The sequence below is a fragment of the Periophthalmus magnuspinnatus genome, chromosome 15, assembly GCF_009829125.3.
Source record: "Periophthalmus magnuspinnatus isolate fPerMag1 chromosome 15, fPerMag1.2.pri, whole genome shotgun sequence".
Taxonomy (NCBI): Eukaryota; Metazoa; Chordata; class Actinopteri; order Gobiiformes; family Gobiidae; genus Periophthalmus; species Periophthalmus magnuspinnatus.
This window is the reverse complement of record NC_047140.1, coordinates 27,153,540-27,177,321: the sequence shown is the minus strand read 5'-3', so window position 1 is coordinate 27,177,321 and position 23,782 is coordinate 27,153,540. Positions and strand designations below refer to the sequence as shown.

General features: G+C 42.8%; 1 protein-coding gene across 1 annotated transcript in view; it reads right to left on the bottom strand.

The window, feature by feature from the left end:
- The window catches only part of slit1a (slit homolog 1a (Drosophila)), a 58,487-nt gene that overhangs the window by 14,816 nt on the left and 19,889 nt on the right, over positions 1 to 23,782 (bottom strand). Inside the window, exons 5-13 of the mRNA XM_033979668.2 lie at positions 10,175 to 10,246; positions 9,798 to 9,869; positions 8,318 to 8,389; positions 7,454 to 7,617; positions 5,338 to 5,485; positions 2,319 to 2,390; positions 617 to 688; positions 457 to 528; positions 98 to 241 (exon numbers count right to left, since the gene is read on the bottom strand). Coding sequence (XP_033835559.1) covers positions 98 to 241; positions 457 to 528; positions 617 to 688; positions 2,319 to 2,390; positions 5,338 to 5,485; positions 7,454 to 7,617; positions 8,318 to 8,389; positions 9,798 to 9,869; positions 10,175 to 10,246 — 888 coding nt within the window. The remainder of the gene's footprint in view (positions 1 to 97; positions 242 to 456; positions 529 to 616; positions 689 to 2,318; positions 2,391 to 5,337; positions 5,486 to 7,453; positions 7,618 to 8,317; positions 8,390 to 9,797; positions 9,870 to 10,174; positions 10,247 to 23,782) is intronic.

Here is a 23,782-nt window from a genome sequence, read left to right as displayed (position 1 = left end):
TTATTATTAGTTTTAGTTCTATCACTGGTTTATGTTGAATGATGTTGGGTGGGATGCCGTACTGTAACTGCATGTTTGATCTGCCTGTGCGACTCACAGGGTCTGTATAGCTCTGAGTGAAGTGAAGGTGCCCTTGGCAAGGCTTTGGATCTTGTTGTCATACAACGAGAGCAGTGAGAGATTCTGCAGATCTTGGAAGGTGTTGGCACGCACGCAGTGAATCTTATTGGCATTCAGCAACCTGGGAAAAAACAGGGAAGAAGAGGAGTAGGGCAGAGGAAGGAGGCACCTGTCATCGCTTCTTTAAACAGCCATTCATTATGCATTCTACTGTATCCAGAAAACTATGCACAGGTACTAAGTTTATCTGAAGGTTATGCTCGTACAGTGAGCGGTGTAAAGGTTTGTAGGTACTGGGTCTGCAGAGTATCAGCACAAAGCGAGTGCTCTACTTACAGCAGCTGAAGGGCATACAGGCCGTCAAACACCCCCTTGGGCAGGTCCGTGATTTTATTTCCATAAAGCACACTGGCAAATCACAAAACACACACGTCATTTACATAAGGTAACCACACACAAAATACATGTTTACACAAGCTGCTCTGCAGCTACTCACAGAGAGTTGAGCGAGCGCAGTCCCTGGAAGGCATCAGGAGCAATCTCAGAAATCTGGTTGTTACTCAGGTCTCTGTTTGTGAGAAAAGACTCAGTAAATAATAAGAACTAGACTGGCAAAGGAAACGGAGGCCTGGGGTAAACGTTACACGATCTGGATGAATGACAATTCTTTATTTAAAAGGGTAAATGAAGCACAGCATCTAAATGTTGTTAATAAGGTCCTCAGGTTCTATCTGCAGGATAACCACAGTATGTTTATGTACTGGTACATGCAATAGTTGAGACAGACGAGAAAGACGGAAGGAGAGAAAGGTAATGGAGCATGTGGACTGAACTCCAAGCAACGAGAGACCTTTAAAAAAAATCATGTGGTAAAGAGGAGGAATATTTTCTCATTTGGGGGTAAATGTTAAGTAAGAAGCCATTTGTCTTCCTGCATGGCCATGGACTTTCCTGGAAAAGGAAGCAAGCAGTGCAGTCAAAATGTGCGTGCGTGTGTGTGTGTGTGTGGGGGGTGTGTGTGTGTGTGTGTGTGTGTAAACTCTATCCCTGTCCCAGTGTTAAAGAGAGGTTCATGTGAAGGTCATGCAAACTGAGCCAAGGTCAGTGTGTGCGGCTCTTTACAGCACAGGGAGGCTCTCATTAAAGTGCATTACACAGGTAAGTACCCTGACAAAGCGCTCCTTCACATCATACTGTTTAAAATACTGGATATAAGGCCATGACAGTGTCTGACATGATCTATGAGGCTGTCTACACATCCACTTGGACACATGACAGGCAGCCGCAGAGCCAGCTGAAACAACACTCACACGTGGCCATGAATTTTTGTTGCTAAATGTGGAATCAGTGCAACGGTAGCAGGTCAGGATCACATAACACTAGCAGCATGTGTATATTTTATGAAAAGCAAATGGACAAGTGAATTTCTGAAAAACTATTGCTCGAGTAAAATAGTCTGCTTTCCATTTGCAGTTTTTGCATTCACCGCTGCTGCACACCGCGAATGTATGTGCAGGATCAAGGTTTAAGACCAACTTTGGAGTCACAGAGGAAAAAATGTTTCTCAGTTATTTCAGGATAGTTGACTGTCTGGAGTCAGTGGGGTTTTGTCAATTGCCCGTAGCCAAACCATTAAAGCTGCCGGGTCAGTGTCAGGAGAACGAAAGAGGACAGTTTTATTAGTTATTATTTATCCATCAATATGGAAATGTTTTGTCTCTGGAAAAGTTTTTAAAATCATAACTGAACAAACTATTTACCTTATGTGAACTTATATGTGTTTGTGTGCAAAGAAACAGAATACCAGCATTGTCCGTGAGTGTGGCTTTGTTATGTATTGTTTTGTGTTGTTGTGTGTATCAGAGCGTGTGTGCCATTTATATGCGGCCCCAGGACAGATTTGGCTCCTGAGACAGCCAGGGTGGACTCCGGGAGTGGGCCTGGTTTCAGCCCGTCATGTCTGCCACAGGTTGAGCACACAAAGAGGACAGCTACTGCCAGGGGAAAACCAACGAACATAGGCAATGGCTGTAATGCAAAGTTTCAACTTTCCAATCTCAACAACATGATTTTTTTTTCCAAACAAATAAAATAAATACTTGGTTCTTAGCAAGGAAGCCAAATGTTGTTTCTTTTTTCCGGACTTCTTGTTCAATTGTGCATTATTTAGCCCTGAGGTAGTGTACTGCTGTACTTACATCCTACGCAGCTTCTTGTATGGAGAGAATGCTCCGGGAGGAATGGACTTGATCCCATTCTGCTCCAGACGTCTGGAGGAAACAGAGGAGAAAAGCCAATATTATCAGTAAAACAAACAATAGATGTTTCTATGGCAACTCCTCACACTTCCTGACCTCTGGCCTTTGCTGATTGCCTGATTATGTTATGGAGATCTATTCCACAGCTGTAATGCATATTGGAGTCATAACATCCTCAAAAGCAATAAACAGTGCGGGGCTAAAGTGCAGCGAAGGAAAAAGACTTTGGTTTGCTGGAGGTTGGAAGACCTCTGCAGATCAATATTTAAAGTTTCCAGCTCACATGTACTACTCACAATCTTACTTTCGCAGCATAAGTCTATTGTCAAGGCATTTACCAAACTGTTTAAAAAAAGGACACCTTTGGTTTACTTTTGGTAAAGCTAAGAGCACAGGTTGATGAGAAAAAGCTCTGACAAATATTTCAGGGAGACATACACAAATATACATTTGTTCATTTGGGACTGGGCAGTCCTGAGGCGTAATCAGCCTCATATGGGTGCAGGGAAACAGACATCTAAAGCCCATTAGTGCTAGCGTGCCTGAGTCTACGTAAGTGTGCTGGCTGCTACTTGGGACGGATCTCAGGCCAGACCAATTCCCTGGTGGACCCGGCAAAGGGCTGTTTATCTGCAGGTCAGTTCACAGCTTTTAAAACTGTCCTTAACAAGGTTTAGCGGGGCCCAGAGGGAACCAGCTGCAGCCTTGTCCTTTGGCCTTGGAATGGCAAAAACCAGCCTAAGAACTGGATCATGTCCAATGGGCCAGTGTGTGGGGTGGAGGGTCAGTGGTTAGGGCTAAGCTAGTGGATGTAAAAACACAATTTAACATAAAAACATGTCACACAACTCAACATTCCTTTCCAGTTGAAAACAAAAATCTTCCATGAGAATGTGTCCAGGCCTGTTTCTGCTTCATTTAAAGATAATAGTGAAAACCAAAGCTTATATTCATACAGATAAATATTTTGTTAAACACAAGCCACAACCACTTCACATTTTTGACTTGACAAAATCCACTTTAAATGACTCCTCTTCATAAGCAGTGTTCCTCCTTCACTGAGCAGTTTGACATTCTCAGGATAGCAGTGATTCCAGACCACAGATTCTTGTGGTAGCCATGCTTCTCCTCAGTCTGTTTCAGTCCGGCTGTGTGTGGATTTACAGTGGACTGACAGCTCTGTGGTTCCTCTGCCCTCACCATGCGGCCGAGGAGAGGGCCAAGTGGCTTTAGCGCCTTCTCTCATCAACCAGTCTGTCTGACTGGTCCAAACCAGTCTGGCAATCTGCACATTCAGACCCTCTCTCCTCTGTGTACAGTTCAACTTATGGTACTTTAGCTCAGGGCTGTCTGTCTGTACACTCACTGCTTCTGCATTTACTTAAGAAGAACATTTAAAAATATTTGCTTACATTTTCTATCAAGCAATATGTCAGTACAAAAATGTCTGGTTCCTACTCATCAACAACACCACTCATCACCGTTCATGTCTGCAGTACTTTGTTATTACTTGATATGAACAAACTGCTAAATCCTCCAATGCTGTCTGTTCAATCAGCTGACAAATAAAGAAACAGCGAGAGTTGCTTTGGACGACACGATCAATGTTTCTAATCCAATTTACCCAACCAAACATTTGTGTGTGTGTCTGTGTATGTGTGTGTGCGCGCGCTTGTGTTTGTGTCCACTCAATCAATGTACTTCATCCTTTTCATTAGTGCTAGAGCATGGTTTTCATTACAGGGAAACACATTATGCCTTTGGGTATTAACCAAACATGTGTGTGTAAGTCACAAATGGATGGCAGGACCGCAGCGGCGGATGAAAGGCAAGGGCACTTTTACAGCATAGTTCAGTTATTGCAGATGGAGACTTTGGTGCATAATCATGTGTTGTGGTTGTGTTTGGGTTAACTGGCCCTGGTCTCACAACAGAGGAGTACAGAAAGCGGCTCACATCCCAACAGCTATAAACACAGTGGCATTCATTAGGAGCGAACAGGGCACCGAGGCTGCAGCTCTGATTTGTACATAACGAGGCCCGCATGTGTGTGTTTGTGTGTGTATGAGTTTGTGATCTCATTACCAAGATATTACGCATTCAAGCCCAACAGTTCAAACTCTTTATCACTGAAATTGATTTTATAATGAACTGCAAAGATCAGACCAACTATACTTAATTATAGAGTGGTGTCTTCTCTGTTGTGTTTTACTTCACTAAAATTCAAGCCTGTGGTCAGAAAGTCAATCTGAGAAGAGCGAAACAGCCTTGTGCTGCAGGACGCATGGGAACAAAGGCTCTGGTGCCACGGGCAAAATGAGCGTTCTCTGTTAAAAAAATGCCAGAGTTTAATTTCAAATCCAACCAATTTGAATTAAAGGGCACATTGGGGGCTTATTAAGACCATATGTGCCACTAAGAAGAAAAAAAAATACAAAAACAGATCTAAAATTCTCTCAGAAGACACCACACTCATAAATCTCATATCTCATAATTTTAATTATTTAAAGACTGATCAACAAGAACGTGCTTTGGATTATATCTGCTGTTTAACAATTAGAACCTTTTATAGTTGTCAGCAGAGAATCCAAACCAGGGTATTTAGCACAGCAGCTGAAATGGGTCAGGGTTGTTGAGGAACATGCGATCTGTGACTTCCATGAAGCTGAGTATTTATAAACAGCCCAAGAGGAGGAGGAGACCCAGAAATCCACTGCCTTTAGACGAATGTGGAATATCATGTAGATGCTAGCTTCCATTCATTAGTGATGCATTTTTGGGGTTTCTGAATAATACTGAGTCAAAGTTTACATGTTATTTTACTGCAGGGTGAATGCATATTGGCTGTAAGTGGGGAAAAGAAAGAAAGAAAGAAAATATGTAGTTCTTAAAATGTGTTCCAGACAATCACTGAATATCAAAGGAACAACAAAGAGACATCCTGCAAAGGCAACCTTACATTTCGGCCATTGTCTCGGGCAGGTTTGCAGGGATGGCTGTTAAACCTTTGCCTCGACAGTCCACAATGTTGTTGCTGCATGTGCACATAGCAGGACAGGAGCCTCCCCCGGTGCTGCAGGGCTGAGAGCTCGAAGACTCCTGGTGACCTGGCAAAGAGGAGCATTACATAAGGAGAAGGTTATGGAGGAGTAGAGATGGAGACAGGTTTATTCATTTTTCCATTATTCTTGCCAAAAACTTCTTCTTCCATCTCAACTTTAAAAAATGATTTTGACATTGAAAAGAGTGAAAGATTCTGCTCTTCACTAAAGTCAAACACACTCGAAAGTCAGTCACAAAGAAACTGGGTTACCTATCAAAAGCATGTGGCTTTATTGAGAGGGGAAGAAAGACATGAATAATAGAGCTGGAGCGTCCCAATAACAGTCATTGATCTCTTGTTGCAGATTCTGCATTCTCTGAGGAGTGCCGTTCTGCACATTCAGCTCCATAACCCCCCATCTCTGCACCTCAATATATTCTCAAACGATTCAACTTTTTTCCATTTGCATACAGAGCATGTGAGGCAGGCAGCTTCATTTCTCCAGATACTCTCCATTTCCATGAAGGGCCCACTTTGTTCACAATGTGTCGCATATGTATCTAACTACAAATTATAATTATTAATAAATGATAATGAATGTAACTGACAGATACTTACAAAAAACACTATTATGTTTCCAACCAACTGAGCACTATGGCAACTGTTCACATATCAGCAAAAAACAATATAATCATACAATTTATATAATGGCAATCATATATGTGTAAAATCATGTTGTTGTAACCAAGTCTGATCTTTAGAGCTCCACAGGCACTAGGTGCATGTGACTATGTCTATGAGGTCCTATGATGTGGAAGCAGAGCCTTGACAGATCTGGGATCAGGTGTAGGCCAAAGCAGAGCTCCATTCTGATCTAACATGGCACATTTGACAGGCCTGGGATCAAGGAGAGTGCAGTGCACAGCTGGAGCGGGCTTAACAATGACAGCTGTCTGACAGCGAGTGTCAGAGAGAGGCGTTTGAAAACTCCACGCTCTTCACCATCACCATTACCCTCAGCTTCTGCACATTTACCTTGTTTCAAGGTTTCCTTCTGTACTGCCCATCAACTACACTTCATTGGGTTTGTATTCCACAAAACCTTCTCCTTCTTAACTTTGTTTCTCAATAAAGCCCTTCCCCTTTGTCCCCTTATTCTTTCTGTTTCCCAATGCCAGGTTTTTGTTACATCTTAAATGTGTTTTGTTAAGAATAAAACATAACTCTGTATCACTTAAAGATCCACAGTGCAGATATACAGTGGTATTAAACAGCAGCAGCACAGTGGGATTTCATTAAACTGTGTAATACTCTCTACCCCTGACTCTCATGCTCAAACATCACTTCTGCCTTTTCACTTATTGAACAGCAGCAGCACACGAGCTCAAATCCCCACAGGTGTCTAGTCAGGATGGACAACAGAAGAGGTAAAACTGTGCTGGTGTGTGTCCATTTCTAATCAAATCTTCACTGGGAGTTCAGCCACTTATGCACTTGAACAATATTGATAATTTAATTTATTCCAATATGATTTATTCTAATAGAGTTTAGTTACTTAAGCAAAGAATGGTTAATAATACCTGTTGTTATGATTGCCAGAGCATATTTAAAGCCTGGGACACAGTCTCACAAAACAGTCCTTGCAGGTGGTGTAAAGTGTCCTTGAGCGAAGGGGAGGCTCACATGTTGTTTTTCTTTGCTCTGATATGATAAAGCTGGTGCTCACCATGTATTCAAAGTTTCTTTACACAAACATGATGTTCAAGGAGATGTAGGCAACAACAGTCCTGGAGTGAAGATGCACAAGTGTTAAACTACAAGAGGAGATCTCAGCTTGAGCTTTATGGTTTTATAAACGTTTGGAAGATTTCCCTGGCAACCCTTTATTTTGTTGACACATAAAGAGGCCAAAAGAGGAGGCTGCAGGCGAGCTGACAGGTGGCTGCCACGTGAAAGGCCTGACAGGGTAAAGCAAAGAGGAGCCTGGGAAAGATGAGCAGCAATGCTTTCATAAAATGATGATGTAATGTACCTGTGCATGTGAACTCATGCTTTTGCACTTCAGCCACATTCAGGCCTCTGAGCTCTGCAGGACCAGTGCACTGGGTGAACAGTCCGATGGTGGGTCTCTGTCTCAGCCACTGGGCCAGCCAGGCCAGATGACAGTCACAGTTGAGGTTGTTGGAGTGGAGACGGCTGAAACAAATAGAAACAAAACCACCTGGTGAGTGCCATTCAGAGACATTCTCAGAATTCTAATTTGAGGTGTTTTGTCCTATCATAGAGCTCATCGCCTTGTACCTCGAGGCATAACTCGGTCCTGAATGAGACGAGCCATGGTTGATTGTAAATGGCACATTCTAAAGGCAGAATGCTTAAGAGGCCTTTTCAAAACCCAATAGTCCAAACACAGCAGCCTTGGAATGCTGCGCTGTTTCAGAATAACTCATTGTGGTGCAGTGGACCTCTGGAGCACCAACCTCTGTGTTTAGACACTTAGAGCACACAAACAGCTAGGCCCCACGGAGCGCAAGGACGCAGAAATATCCACCACAAGAGCAGTGCAGTTGCAGCAGAAAAAGCATAATTGTTTTAATTGGTACATAATTTCAGATTCAGTAGACGACATATGGTGTGCATTAACCTCTGGAGGTCATTTACATCTATCTAGTGTTCATTTTGTGTACTTTAGACAAAGGGAATAAAGACCTTTGGCATAGATACAGACTGTGGTCGTGGCACACTCCCAACACCACATGGAATAGCAGGAGCTATCTGTGAAATCATATGGGTTTACCCCACTGTGGACTGCTACATCTGGACACTAATGTGTTTTGATATGTTTAAGAATATGTCTAGAAAAATGGAGCTCTGCAGTGGGAACTGTGTGACTTACAAGGTTCGTAGTTTAGGCATGTGGTTAAAGCTGGAGACAGGGATGCTGCTGATGTTGTTGTTATTTAGAGTTCTGTAAGAAAAAAAGTTTGGGTTAATGAAATGAATCTACTTTATAGAAACACAGCATAAATTAGTTTTGCCTTCAAAGCCTTTCCCCGTTTTACATCATTTCCCCATTTCCCTTTGTGGCATCCCGCTGAGAATATGAAAACACAGATGGAACCTCCACACCTCCTACGCATTCTGACAAGCAACAATGCCAATTCACATGCAAGAGGCATCTGCTTTATGCAATTACACAAATATGCTCCTAAGACCTCGGCTACAGTCAGGAGTCAGGGCATCTCCATGGAACAAGTAAAACCTTTAATCATTTAGAGTCTGGTCTTTAATACAGTGGACCTTTGAAATATACTTTATACTCACCATGGTTAAACTACATCAGCAAAATCAGCTATTCAGTTTCTTTTTTGCATCTCACACATTTAAACTTGAACGAAACAAGGCTGAGAGTTGAGAATGGGGATGTGATATGAAAATTTTGCGTTAGAATTATTATGAGAAGAAACAACACAACACAACAAGTTAAAAATCTGACCAGTTTCATGGAGTAAAACTTTCTGAACCCGTTTTATAGCTCTTACGATTACATTGTGGCTTGAAAAACATATTAATCCTGACATCTCTAGTTGACAGCAGTGATAAAGACCTAACCGTCAGAAACAAACGCCCAGCATACTTCATAAAGGATCTACCATGAAGGTTATATTTGAATGGCTTTGTTGATGATACTCCCAAGCCCCATTGCCTTAGGGTGGATGGGGTGCTGATAAAAGAGTGGGTGGAGCCGATGTGATGGAGGGAAACTGTGCTGTCAACTGTGTGGAACAAGGAGTTAATGAAGCCTGGTATAAAAAATGCAGGGCCCTTATGCAGCCCTATATGGTGTTTTAGTATAATAACACGGGACACTCAAATTAGAGAGGAGAGCGCTGTGTGAAAATACTGACAAACACAACAAAATTAGGTTTTAAGCCATGTTAGAATGTTGTTTCCTCACCAAAAACAGACCTGGAGTTGTGTTTTGTTTCATTCACACGTCTGAGTAACCCTTTATTATTAGTTTGTCTGTGTCTTCGAAGCTCAAATTGCTCTGTTCCACCTTGTGATGTCATGTAGTAGCAGAAAAACTCAGCCTAAATATGCAGGATTTGTGTGTTAAACATGTGAATGAAACAAAAACACAACTCCGGGTACATTTTTTGATGAGGAAACAACATAACAGAGATGATTATTAAGAACTGAATGCACAAAATCCCATAAAAAAAAACTCATATTATAGTGAAAACTTGGGTAGTTGTTGTGTGTTTCCTTTGGGGCAACTTACATTTGTTGACATTACCAACTAGAACCAACATGGCGGCAGGTGACAAGGTGCATATAAGGGAAAGATAAAAGTTAAGATAGTGAACACTTACAGCACTTCCAAACCTCTCAGCGCTCGAAATGCTCCATCTTCAATGCAAGCGATGTGGTTTTTATCCAGCTGACTGCACAGAAAAAAAGAGTCATTGTTATTGACAGACAATCTTGAGTTGTCCCTGCAGACTGGTTGTAATCATCAGCACAGTAATACTACACTGAGGGACTATGGTAAATCAATATGGAGCTTGTAAACCTGAAGATGGGCAGGGATTGTTTAGCTGCATCACCCTTTGGCACACAATAACTGTACAGGGTGGAGACGAATGTGAAAGGGAATGGAAAGTCTATACAGGATAATGATACAAGAAAAAACTCCAAACATCCAAACATATTTCTTAACCTGCATAAATTTGTCAAAGCAAAAACTCACAGGTTTTTTATGTCCGTGGCTCCTCTGAATGCTTTTCTGGGGATTGACTGGATCAAGTTCTCACTCAGATCTCTGTAAAACACAAAAATAGCACAATATTATTTATTAAATATATTTTAATTTCCTGTTTTTACAGTGGTTCACTTTGTAAACTCGTCACACTTGGGATGTTTGACTTCCACAGCCTTTAATCCTGTTATCATGCTATAACATGATTGGCTCAGAGTGATGTATACGCACAGCTAACAAGTTTGATTGGATTAGACGCTGAGGTCGTGGGGGGTCGCTTCATAACTGTAGCTCTGTTCTGGGACAATGAATGGCCAAAAACCCCATGACAGCCCATAATGATGCTCTATGGTATCAAGCACACTGACTTTTCTCATTAACTTCCTACAAGAACAGCCACAGTAGTCATGGTTTTCTGGCTGACTTTTTTGTTCCCCAAGTTTCCAGGATTTATTGTGGGGTTTGAACTCTTATGGCAGACAGCATATTAAATTTAGCAACGCAACATTTCTGCATTTACACATCCCTAAAACGGCAAAGGACACATTTCTGTGGGACACCATGCAGTATTTTACATAGTATGTGGTTGTGGCTGACTGTTATTTTATGCAGAGCTTCAACCATGTTCGATTCAAGATATTTGCGTTTTTTTGATTAGTTTAAAAAAAAATTCCACTAACGCTATAACCTTAGAAAAACAAATTTTGGTGAGAGATCAGTGATCGCCACAAACAGGCCTGCTCCTTAGTGCTGGTTAGACTTTGCACTAGTGAGGACACAGCATGTAAAAGACACTAAACGGGCAGTAGTCTAACATGTTTAGGAAGTGATAAAACACAAGCGGTCGCTCCTTCCCTTTTGAAAATATTGTTTTTGGTTCAACCTTATGTGTTGGTGAAGTTTTGCAGAATCAGGGCTGAGGATCACAGGTCATAATCACCAGGTTTATTCTGTTTGTGTGTTAGTGGTCCTCAGCAGTGCAAAGTGACCAGGCCGCCTCCTTTGCTCATTACACTGAAGCTCCACCGGCTCCAGGCTCCTCACACTGAGCTGTAATGAGCAGGTCAGCCCCTCCTCTGCCTGTTTCTGTACACAGCATGTCCAAAAGCCCACTTATACCTCAGGTGTGTGAGCGGGCGTTCAAAAGGCTCAGACCTGGTATAGATTTACCTTAATACACTGCATACTTCAGGTTAGTTCATTAGAGAAGCCCACTCCCCTTTCGTTTACGTCTATCACAGTTCATTTCCATTGTAGTCTTAATGATGGGGCAGCAGCACACATGGTTTCAGGTATGCGCCCGCTAACAACTCTTCGAATATGCCTCCCTCGCAATCTTAACATAAACCTCATATAATGGATTCCAAATTGCTCTGACAATAAACCCAGCCACTGATACACTTGTTTACAAGAATCTCTGCAATGTCTGTATCTACTTCAATTAGCAACAGTATCAGACATAGCTGAAGGCGCCTGGGCTCAAGATAAGCCGCACTCTCAAGGTAACGTCTGGTTCCTGTCTGATTCACATCATTAACCCCTGATCCCTATCTCACTGCATTAATACTGTACACAACACTCTTATTGTGCCGTCTCTTGGAAAATAAGATAACACAAAGCAAACACAGTCTTGAGAAGATTAGCATAGATTCATATCTCATTGATAACCATTTCTAGCCCTGAATATGTGAGAGGAGGGCAAGGGCTGTTTTACCTCAAGAACATAATGAAAAACCCAACTGGCTCCACAATCTGTGCAGTGTTTAACGCTCCAATGAGAGTCTGCAGAGAGGCACATGCATACACATGCCTATAGAATGACAAACAAGCACCTCTTTACACAGGTTTCATAACCTCTGCCTCGGCTGTATACTGACAACAAAGAGTATCATTAATCAGGAGAGATGATGTCCTAATACTCTGCTTTACAGGCTTAGCAGAGGGGAAACACTGACATTTAAAAATAAGCCTTTTACCATGCAATTAAAATAGTATTCATTACTGACCCCCCACACATCATCGCATCCTTATTGAAACAGTTTGTGGCTCTCTGATAAACAAGTTGGAGCAATCATCATATTTCAACATGAACCACAATGAATTTAATACCAGCACATATCAAAACATGTTATGGGAATACAGTGGTAAATACCTTCACAGTACAAACATTTTAATGAATGCAAACAAGCTATTAAAAGTGTGTGGCTGCTTTAAAAGTGTGTGTGGCTACTTTTAGTGGAACAAAATCATTTTGAAAATTCACTGTGACATGTTTGTTCCACTGTGGGACACTGTAATCTTTTCATCTACGTAATCACTGTCATTGTAATGGACACTAAACATATTTACACTGAAACAATAGTAGAGAAAACTGTGGTCCCAACAATACAGCATGTAACATCATGAATCAGGAGCCAGTTTGTTGAACTATTTAAAGACAAGGTTTGAAGGGAATAGAGACAAAAGGCACTCAGTCTGATGACTTGTTAAAAGAGTTAATGGGGTGTATGAATATATCTGTGCTGCAAAAAGGACTCAGTGTTATGCTATGTTTTCTTCACAGTCAAAGGAAAATCATTAACACAAATGTAATAATCTTTGTGTGGGATGATAGAAACCATTCTAAGTGAAGGCCATTACTGTACAGTACAGCAGCAGTGGACACACCAGATGCCAATCTTCCACTAACACAGGAAACTGAAACTTGGGCAAAACTGAAAAACATTTGTCAATTTATTTCTATATGAAAACAGAGAACATGCTGCATTAAAGTCACAAAAAGTAAGTTATAAAAATATCATCATCTTCTAAACATCAGTGTTTTGACTTTTGAAATGATGTTGGAGGAAATTCAAGTTCACATTTATCTGTCTTTACTTCAGCCGTGAGCTTCCTCTTTTATATTTACAGAGACATCCGGAAATAAATGATCAAGCAGAATTATCTTTTTTCCAGCGAACTGTCACAGCGGTGCTCATTTATGCATTTAACTCTCTCGTGTCGTCTGGGCCTGAAAAATGGGTCTGGAAATGCTTTGAGATTTATTGTGATGTTGAAAAGTACAGCACACACACGTGTGTATATATATATATATATATATATATATGTACTGTAGGCCTATAGACGTATGGGCCGGGTCGTCTCTTCTTCAGCAATGGGACCCGAGTGAGGGGGATTTCATGGATGGACTCCACTCTAATCATACACAGCTTACCAACCAATGAGAAACACACAGTCGCTCCCAGACAGGAACGCTCAACAGTCACCGAGAGAAAACACAATCTCGTCGAACTTATCAAGTCCACATGAGGCTGACAGACAGATCTCTCTCCCTCTCTCTGGAATAACTCGTTTTACTATTGCCCGCGTCTCCTCTTTCACCCTAAATGATTCATGATGTCTTTGTGTACACAGAGGCTTTCAAAATCCCGTACATTTGGCGGCGTATCCTCTGCCACCCGTGAAGCAAATTAAAGAGTTAAGAAAGTGGCGAAAGAAGAGACAAAAATCCATCCCTGGTTCTGCTTACGCTCCAATTTCTTTCCTTGCCCGTTTGTGTCTAGCCCTTTCTCTGGTGGTCAAGCTGAGTGATGGCGCGGAGCTGGGGAGGGGGGCGCTGGCATCGATCATGACGGACACTATCAACTGACAGTGGGGTGTACGATAGCGCCGCCCTGCAAGCGAAAACCCGTTCATCCATCATGCTGTCTACCTGCTGCACAATAGCAACAGAGACAACCAGAAGGGAGGCAAAACGCACCTCTCAACAGGTCCATTATCACTGCTATTACAGCACCGTTTTAGCCAACAGCAGCAATAGCTCAACTAGTGTAGAAAAAAATGACTTCCCATCTCCTCGAATGGCCTGGGAATCATTTGGAGACTCTAATGGTTTACGGCGGGGTGAGACAAAAGTGCAACTGCAATTCTGAACAGGCAAAAACGCACTTGCACGTATTGTGTGGTCCGACTAAACTGGTTAAAGATGCCCCTTTGTGAAAGCGGGCTACCTAAAGTGGAAAGCTGATAGGCCCAGATCAGATGACAAGCTTTCCTGGAAGTGGGGGTCTGAGGTCAGTAGTTATTGAGCCAATTGTGATGACAGATCCACCGCACCTAACCACAGCCAAGATCACAGTGTTGTCACTAGACACACAGAAGTCAGGAGCGGTTTCAATCAACAAGTTAAGTGAACGCAGTGGCGGAGTGCTAAACTGGCTCCATGCACAAAACAAGGAGGGACACGTGTATTAGGGTAAAGTGGGAGTAGTAGTTTAGGTCTGGAGAGAACCAAGAGCGGCCTTAACCTGTGCTGCAGCAATTGTATCATCATTTGGGAGGGTTACACTTGTGGATTTTGACAGGACAAAACACCAGATTCTGAAATACAAAATGTATTCTGAGTAAATCCACGCAATATTTACAAAAACAGTACCGCTACAGCGACAAAGCACGGCTGAAGTCTTCATATATGAGTGTGGGAGATTGAGATCACCAGCGCCGGACACCGCCGTGAAAGAACAATGAAAGCTCCGGGCTCTCCTTACTGGTGTGGTGCAGAACTCGGAGTGATGTATGAGACAGGTGTATTGTGCCCGACAAAGAGCCGACAAATCAGCCTGTGCATATACATCACCTTATCTCACACACACAAACACACAGGTCCGCGGAGGCACAACAACAAAACCTCACTCCCACTCCATTGTCAGGCCCAGTGTAATCAGCAATAAATAAGACTGCTCTGTGGCACCAGTCTTCTATGGGATTCATAAATTATACTAGAAGTCAAACAGCAAAGTAAACAATCATTACAATATGAAGGCTTGTGTGCTGTTGCTAAACCGACAAAACATCCAGCAACTGATAATACCATGAGTCAGGCAGTTGTCATTTATATCGGCTGTTTTCTGTAGATATGCTGCTTTAGCCCCAATACTCATACGCCTTATCTGCTGTGGTACTGTGGTAATGAAACTAATTATGAAAGTAGTTTATGATTAGAATCTCTTAAAAACAGATATATCCAAAAGTGCCACAAACAGCAAAGGTGACGGTTGCTAGGAGACAGAGGTACCCGGTGGAATGGCGTCCCCGTGTTTTCAGCGGGAGAGAGGACAATAGAGCTGGTCCCAGCTGTGTGCAGTGGGTGGGCCTCGTCCTGAGAAAAAGACCTGAACAATGAGCTGGAGTGACTGTGTGGATGTTTACTCTGTCCTGCCCAGTGCTAAACGCCCTCACACTTCCCACTGACAGCCACAGTCAATGGAGGCACAGAGCAAGACTAAATAACATACAAGCACTGCACAGTTCATTAGCAAACTGTGTGTTACAATATTCATGGTTTATGTTTGAGTTTAAATGTAAATGTAAAAAAAGAAGTAAAAACTGATGCAATTGAATTAGTAATATTTTAATAGCAATATATCATTTCATTTAATAATATTTTTCAGTAAAACATGCATGTGACTGTGGATGAAGAGCTTAGAGTAAACAGATCATATTTTTCTTTTCTTTGCAAAAAAGTCAATATCAGCTTATGCAAACCTGCCTGTTTGGACTCCCCCAAAAATGTGTGTGAGCTCCACATTTGGCCCTAGGCATGTTCATTAATGGATAACCAGCCGGGTATTAAACCAGGCAGAGGCAGATGTGATCTGCAGTGCTCTGGAGAAGAGACCAGCCCTGAGGAGGCGGGTGTTCAGGGTTAATGAAGCCTTGTAGAGGGGCAGCCTCAGGCTTAGAATATTACACACATATTTTTGTGTGTGCCTAATTTACAAACTTTGTTTTGGCAAAATAAAAACTACAAGAACAACATTTCATCAACAAGCAACAATCTCACTTTTATATTTTTGAAATGCTTTAAAAGTAAAGAAAAAAAAAAAAACAGTATAATGTGTGTTAGTGAGTTATTACATCTCTCATCACACACAAGCATTAGTAAAAAGAGTGATTACTCCCCGGGGTGGCCGCTGTAACACGCACCAGTGCATGGATGCCAGTACAGTTAGCACAGTGTCAGAGCGCCAGATGAGGCCAATACCTTTAGATGAATGACTCCAGTATGACAGCCATGATGGATAAGAGGGATACAGGGCTTTGTTCACAATGTGTGAACAGCATTTCATCAGCTCAAGCCACACTTGAATGAAAATGTTTTTCACAGCATGTGTGTTATGTTGAATTCTTAAAAGCAACTTTTGGATCCATTTATTGCCAGAAGTTGTGCCTGAATGGCAGTTGATGGCCAGAGGCTGCAGCAGACATATTTGTGTGTGCGTGCAGAGAGTCCCCACGGAAACAGCACAAAGGCAGTCTGGCACTCACCAGTGGAACCAGTGCCAGAGCAGGGGGCATGAAATTATAACAAACCAGCAGCAATCAGGAAAGGACAAGTCAGAGGGATGTGAGAGAGCCGACAAGAGGAAACAAAGGATGATAAAACACAGACCAGGCCAGACCCTGGGGATGGAAAAATAATAGCACTAGTTAATCAAAGACATAGAAATTATCTGCAGCTTTCTTATTATGCACTAAGAAGCTTCTATATGATCGGAATATATCACCATTACACTACTACACTTAAAATGCCACAATAGAAGTTATGGACCTGAGTGAGAAAAGTTGCTGTGACCCTGAACACAAAGCCATAAATCATCGTATGCGTTGACTCGCCTTGTTGCCAGACATGCATTTGGTTTGTGTTTCTTGTGATAGCGATAGATCACCCACTGGTCTAGACCTAATCAACACTGAGGCCGTGCACAGACCTGAGATCAGCACCCACTGACTTAATGCACACATAGGCGGCCCCTCTATTTCCACCTCTGACCTTTGGAGCGAACAGCAGGCCCCAGGAGGCAGTGATGGATTTAGCAGGCACAGGGAGCCAGTGTGTACTTTGCTATGGTTACATGACAATGTCACATCCTGGACTTCTGCTTTTTATTTGTTTTACTTTTCTGTGTTTTATGATGTTTTGCATGGTGTCCCCATGTGATGCATCTCATGTTTATAGAGAAAATACACAGACACACTGCTGCACACTGCTCTCTCTGCAGTGGAGGTTAGATGTCACCCTGGGAATGACCTCTGACCCCGCCTCTGTGATTCAGGCTGGGGGGCCCTGGAGCGTGACCAATCCATTAGACCGCTCGGACAAGGATGAGGACGACATCTGAACCCAAAGACACAGAAGTGCAGGGGACACCAAGCCCAGCATGACACTGAGCTGACTGCAGGAAGATGTGTCACTACACATGAGTTACCACAGTATATAAAAAGGATAAAGACAAAAACATGGTAAAGCAGATAAATCAATGGGTCTGATACACTGAGATCAACCAATTACATGGAGTACAACAACAAAAAATACTACTAACATCCAAGTGTTTTGTCTTCCTAAAGAATAGGCACAAACAAAAGCACAGCCTCTTTTAGGATTTGCTTAAATAATTGAGTTGCATACTTTACAACCTCAGTGTAAAACTACTGAGTCCAGAGCTGTACGGAGTGAGAGATGGTGCAGATGCCTCACTTGAAAGGACCGAAAAGGAAATAATGAAGAGACAGAGCCGTGAGAGGAGGAAGGAAGAGATTAGACATGAAAAGGAGGAGGATGGGACTTCAGGGATGAGTGAGTGAGAGTGACAGCCTGATCTGGAATGTCTTTGTCTGCTCAGACTAATATTTGCTCTTGGACTTTGCATTTCTTTTTTGGCTCTTTGCCGGGGAAAGAGATGAATAATAAGGCACAAAGCCAAGAAGTTACAGAGCATGTCTTGTTTGTTTATTTTACACGGCATTTTTGTGATAACAAAGATCTTAATGAAAACATCCAGCCTATTTCCAAATGTTAACTCCTTGCAATCACACATATACAACTGTACATGATATGATACATGATAAATATGTAGTAGAAGAAGTACTGAGACTTCTAAACTTCTTATACAGTGGGCAAAGATCCGGTCGTGGCCCACCCCCTCCTCTCCTCTGCTCAGCCCGGGGAGCCGTGGCTTACATCAGTCGGGTGTCTGCCTGAAGGCCAGCCTCACAGCAGGCCAGTCATAACGGGCCACTTTGATGTCTTTGTGGAGAGGCTCTGTGCCTCATGTCCACGCTCATTAACTCTGTCAATGACAGATCAATGTGAGACTCACTGCAGAATACTGCATTGACTCAAAATTACCATCCATTTGAGGTAAGGTCTGGATCAGCCGGTAGAAGAGACAATGAACAGCACAAAGAAACATGGCTCCAGTCTTACGATAGAATCCTGACTACATCCTTTTTCAGCTCCAAAGATTTTGCACCTCCCATTAAATTCCCAGAGTCCGCTTTAAAGACCAAATTACAGACAGTTCTTTTAGCACCTTTCTGTCAGTCAGACAGATGCAGTCAGCCATGAAGGAGTCCAGACCTGTCTCTATGAAGATGACCTACATAAAGAAAGCATTTATCACCTTCGGACTACAGCACATCTCATCTTCTGTGCACGCTTTTGCTCCTGTTATTACTTATTTTCACCTTGTTTTAAATGATGAAATGGTTGGTAGTTATTGGTTGAAGAATGTATGAAGAATGAAAACACTACAAATATATTTCTTTTGCCTGAAGTTGGTATTTGACTTTTGGACGATCAGGATCGCTGCCAGACATATTTCTTGCTCAAAACGTAGATTTACTATAGTCCTCCTATAGACTCCATCCTGTACACAAAGATGAGCTGACTCTAAATATTTAAAAAGCTTGTCATTGGTTAAACACTGAGCATTCCTCGGCCATCTCCAGGACCGTCAGCCCCTCTGCCCGGCTCCTGTTCTTCCTTCCTCCTCTCTGACCTTTGCTACAGTTGCCTGGATATGGGCTATTGTGAAAACTCACCAAAAACAATGAAAGTGTGGGAACCTTCTGCTGAACAACCGCCCTGACAACTCCGAATCCCTCTCCTCCCTCTACCACCTCCGCTGTCTCGCTCACGGCTCAGTTCAAATCGTGCAGCTTCATTTAGCGCCAAGCGAAAGTAAAATGTCAAGCTTTGTCTGAGCGTCCAGAGTCTCTTGAGGAGAAGGTGGTCGATCCTTAGCAGAGTAATGATATGTTAGGACAGCCCGCACAGCAAACACAGGAACCGTGAGTCAGCGTTGCACACTGTTTGGTAACAAAAGTTCAGATTTGTGTCAAGCCTGGGCCTGTGAGAATATCATGCCTAAATCCTCCCTGTGCCCGGGTGCTTCCTCCCATTAGAATCGGGCCAAATCCTGCCTTTATTACTCTTGTTTGTTCTACTGAGCTCCCTAAAGCTCTCCAGCCGTCCTCACAAGCTAGGTGTTTATGTGCATGTGTGTTTGCCTTGGCCTGCCCAGGAAAGCGTCCCATTCTGTCACTATCAGCGGGGACGTAAAGCAGGTTTTGCACTGAGGCCAGAGGGTTGAAACACACACAGAGAAATCCAATGAGATGCAAGATTTCAGATGGTGCACCCTGCTCCACCTGCGGTAAAACATAGCCTTATTTTGAGCACTTTTGCCATGATCTTTATAGGTTGGGGACAACAAATGCATCTTACTCTAGTCAATTTATGTATTTTCTCTCACAGATCTGGCAAAAGCAACTGATTTACAACGCACACGCAACTCACTCTTGATCTGATTTTCTGAATAGCTGAATACATGAGGGCTGTTCACGGGCATCTAACAATTTTCCATTAGCGTTAAAGCTGCAAAATTGACTTTTCAGAGCTTTTAACCATGTTGTAATTGTTTCCCCTCACCATTTACTCACCCGAAGTTGTATTTGGAGTGATTCCTGCATGTTTGAGCAATCTTTAATCGCTTATTTTCAACGCCCCATATTGCCAACGTTTTCACCGCCAACAGCATACGCACACTACTCAGTACTAACGTCGTTCTCCAATTTTATTTTTTGATTCTTAATCAATGAATCGTGTAGGATTTGGCAGCACTGCATAGCCATTTTGATACAAATGAAGAAAAAAAAAAGCTGCTGCTCGCTAGTGTCATGTGCAGCTATCCATATTTCACGCCGCTTTGTTGTGATGATCTTTACAGGGACGTCGGCTCAAATTAGGCACCGCAGTTTTCTAATGTGGAAGATAGTGGACTTGTTTCTTTCATTATGTTGTTTTAGATGAATATTGCAATTTAAAATGTGCAAATTGGAAAATAATGATCCATGGGTGTCGTAGATTATAAATATGGAGTAGACTCAAGCACAATAGGTCTTCTTAAAAACTTTGTAGCTATGATTGCTTATAAAAAAGGCAAACATACAAATAACCATGCTTTGAAAATGGATAAGCAACAACTCATTTTAGCTTGTGGTTTATAGACATGCAAGGACACGTACTGCTCACAAATGACTTAATCTCTGCATCAAAAGTAGCTCTGGTAGTTTTAACTTTCACTTTAACAAAGCAGAACAAACCAATAAACAATATATAATAAGAGGGGGGTGATAGAGGGGGCAAAAATTCTCGTTGCTCTCATCTAATACTATGAGTTGTTTCTTAGCCCATGCAGTTGAATGCCTCTCCTAGCATGATCAGAGCTGTAAACATGCAGCACTGCTCTGGGGTGAGTCCAGGTGAGTTTATGAACTTCTGTGTTTACATGAAATCCTATTCAAATCGTACCAGACCAGAAATGTGTGACTGGAAAGAAAATCTGACTGCAGTGCGCACATGGGTGAGACTGGAGTAGTAAACGCGCTCTTTTCATGAAGCTGAGATGGTCTACAGAGAACTGCTCTCATTTCAAGCATCATTTATTTATCAGCCCCCCGTGTGTGACAGGCTACACAGAGTGACAGACATTTAGTAGTGTACACCAACACACATAAGCAGTCAACCCCATTCCCTCAACCAACACCCCACTTCTTTCTCCCTTCAAATCGATGGAGTGTTTTGTCACCAAGCGCTGCCTTTTGTGCAATATTCATCAGAAGAAAAATCTCATCACACACTCAATGAATTTTTATAAACTAAGCCTAGCCGTGATTGGTAAATGAAAGACACAACGCACCAGCCGCCTGATTACCAAACTCTCGCCGGCCTATGTTTTGTGCTGTTGGAATCTGACAGTGATTTATGAAGAAGGGGACTCACTCTGCACCGTGATACGCTGCCACACAGAGCGAGGTTACAGGCCCGAGCGGGGGGGGGGGGGGGGGGGGGGGGGGGGGGGGGGGGGGGGGGGCATGCAGAAAGGAAACTGCTCCAAACAAAGTCGCTCTGACGGCAGTGGTTTGGGTCAGCTGCACATCAATACACTCCAACGAATCAACTCAGCTGGCCTCATAAAACACAGCTTTCAATAACTTATTTCCACGAAGGGCAAGAAAAATATCCTTTAACGACAGTAGCCCAGTTGGTTGAAAGTTTGTCCACTGATCCACTTACCCACAGGTTGGTGGTGTGAGTCCAGCTCCTACAGATCAATGCTGTCGTTGCATCCTTAGGCAAGACACTTAACACACTTTGCCCCTAGTCTCTGCATAAACTGGTGTATGAATGTCAGAGTGAATGGATGAGTGGTTCCTTGATGTAAAGTGCTCCTGAAGGTCGAAAAGCACTATGTAAAATTGTGACCATTGACCATTTAACAAGTGTTCCTGGGACAAAAAGAGTTGTCGTTGTGTCACTGTGAGTAAAAATTGCCTTCTGTTGTCATTTTCGAGTGCTTTACCATTGTGGTCAGGTTGGAGGGAGAACACTTTTACAACCAGACACGCCCCACGTTTTATCACTGACGTGCCCTGCCCTCAGTGCCAGTTTGTTTGGGCACGCTGACGTTATTTAAATGTGCAATCGGTCACAACTGAGGTGAGCCAAAGATGAGAACAGAGGCTCTGGTTCATCTGATAATCTGCAGATATTTTCACTTGACTTCAGCCCCATAAGCAGATCACATGGGGCAGAGCAAAGGCAAATGTGTAATAAACAACAGGGAGCTCCATATTTTTCCGTCAGTTTGGATTTTTTGCCGAACAGTTGCGCTTAGAAATGCCACGGCAGGATTCCTCGCAGCCGCAGCAGGCTTGGCATTCTCAAATAGGAATTGAGTGAGACAACGGACAAAGAGGCTGTACCCTGGTGGTGCTTAATTGAATGGGCAGAACATGGTGCAGAGGACTGAGTGACGAAATGGCAGAGGAAGAGCAGGTGTGAGGTGCCTCAAACCCCATTGACCACTAATAGCCCCTCTTCCATTCAGCTGTGTGTAATTGCCGCTACAGTGCCTGCGCTTGTTTCCATTTAGCGTGATACCCGGCCTCTTGTGTCCCTCATGAATTATGTTTTCTGGGAGCCCTCCAGCCCCTCCCCCTTGTTGACTGACAGCTCGACTGCCTCCTGGCCCAGGCTGGCTTGGAGCAGAGGAGTGGGTGACTGAATAGACTAATAAATAGTGAAGGAGGGGCCGGGCACACCCAGGCCTATTGAAACAGTGCTGTCACGCCTGACCCTTAACCAAACACACACACGTATTGATAGCTAACCATCCAGTGTGCAATCCAATGTAGTCACACACCTTCACGTCACCTCTGTCAGTCCTGACCCCGGACCAAATACCCTGCTCCCCACGTAACCACAGTGACCAAAGAGGCCCCAACAATCACCTAGCAACCGCAGAACAATGAGCTCCACGGAGACGGAATGGATTGAGCAAAGGGCATTCTATTCTCTGGAGATGGAGGGAGAGATGGAGGGATGCAGCGGAGGGAGTCGTGGGGGGCGAAAGGGGTGATGGGAAGAGTGTTCAAACACATCTTTAACCGCGTCACAAAGAGGTTGCCTGCCTGGGAAAAGAGGCAGTGCTTCTCTAACCCCACTGGTCAACGGGGCACTGTCTGGCAGGTCAGAGATCAGTGCTGTGGCTTCTGTACCTTTTTATCACATGGTTCATTTCATCATGGAGAGACACGAAGTAAAATGCTAATTATTTCATTTCATTATTCAAGTCAAGTCAGATTTATTTAAAGAGCACATTTAGCTGGAATAATCTTTGATCAGAGTTAAGAGTAATATTTAATTTACAAGTGGGATTAAATTGGGACGAATTATTGTTTGGACTTTTATATTCTAGGGAGACAAGCTCAGAGGTGGGACGTTTGTTTGGTATGTTGAGTTTAGCGGCACGGAAGCCAATCACTAAAAAATGATTAAAGTCGGACCTCTCCACCCTGGCACAACCTGCTATACTTTGTCTTTGTCATGGAACGAATTACAATGTACAACAGACTATAAAAGGATATGGGAGAAATGGAAACCTTGTAGTCTTTTGTTTTTTGTTTACTGTTTGAATGTGGTTACGTTTGTCTTTTTTATGTTTCTAAAGTAAAACACCTAGAAAAAGCACATGTAAAAACAGGCACAGCTGCTCAAAGTGCTGCACAAAGGTAATATAAAGTGCAATTTTATAAAACAAAACGTGCAAAAAACACAATAAAACAATACAATATAAGTGTCCCGCGCAGCTTATGTTAAAAGCCAGAGCAAAAAATGAGTTTTCAACAAAGATTTTACAAATATTTAAAGCTTGGGTTGTCCTAATACACACAAGAAGATTGTTTCCAGAGTCT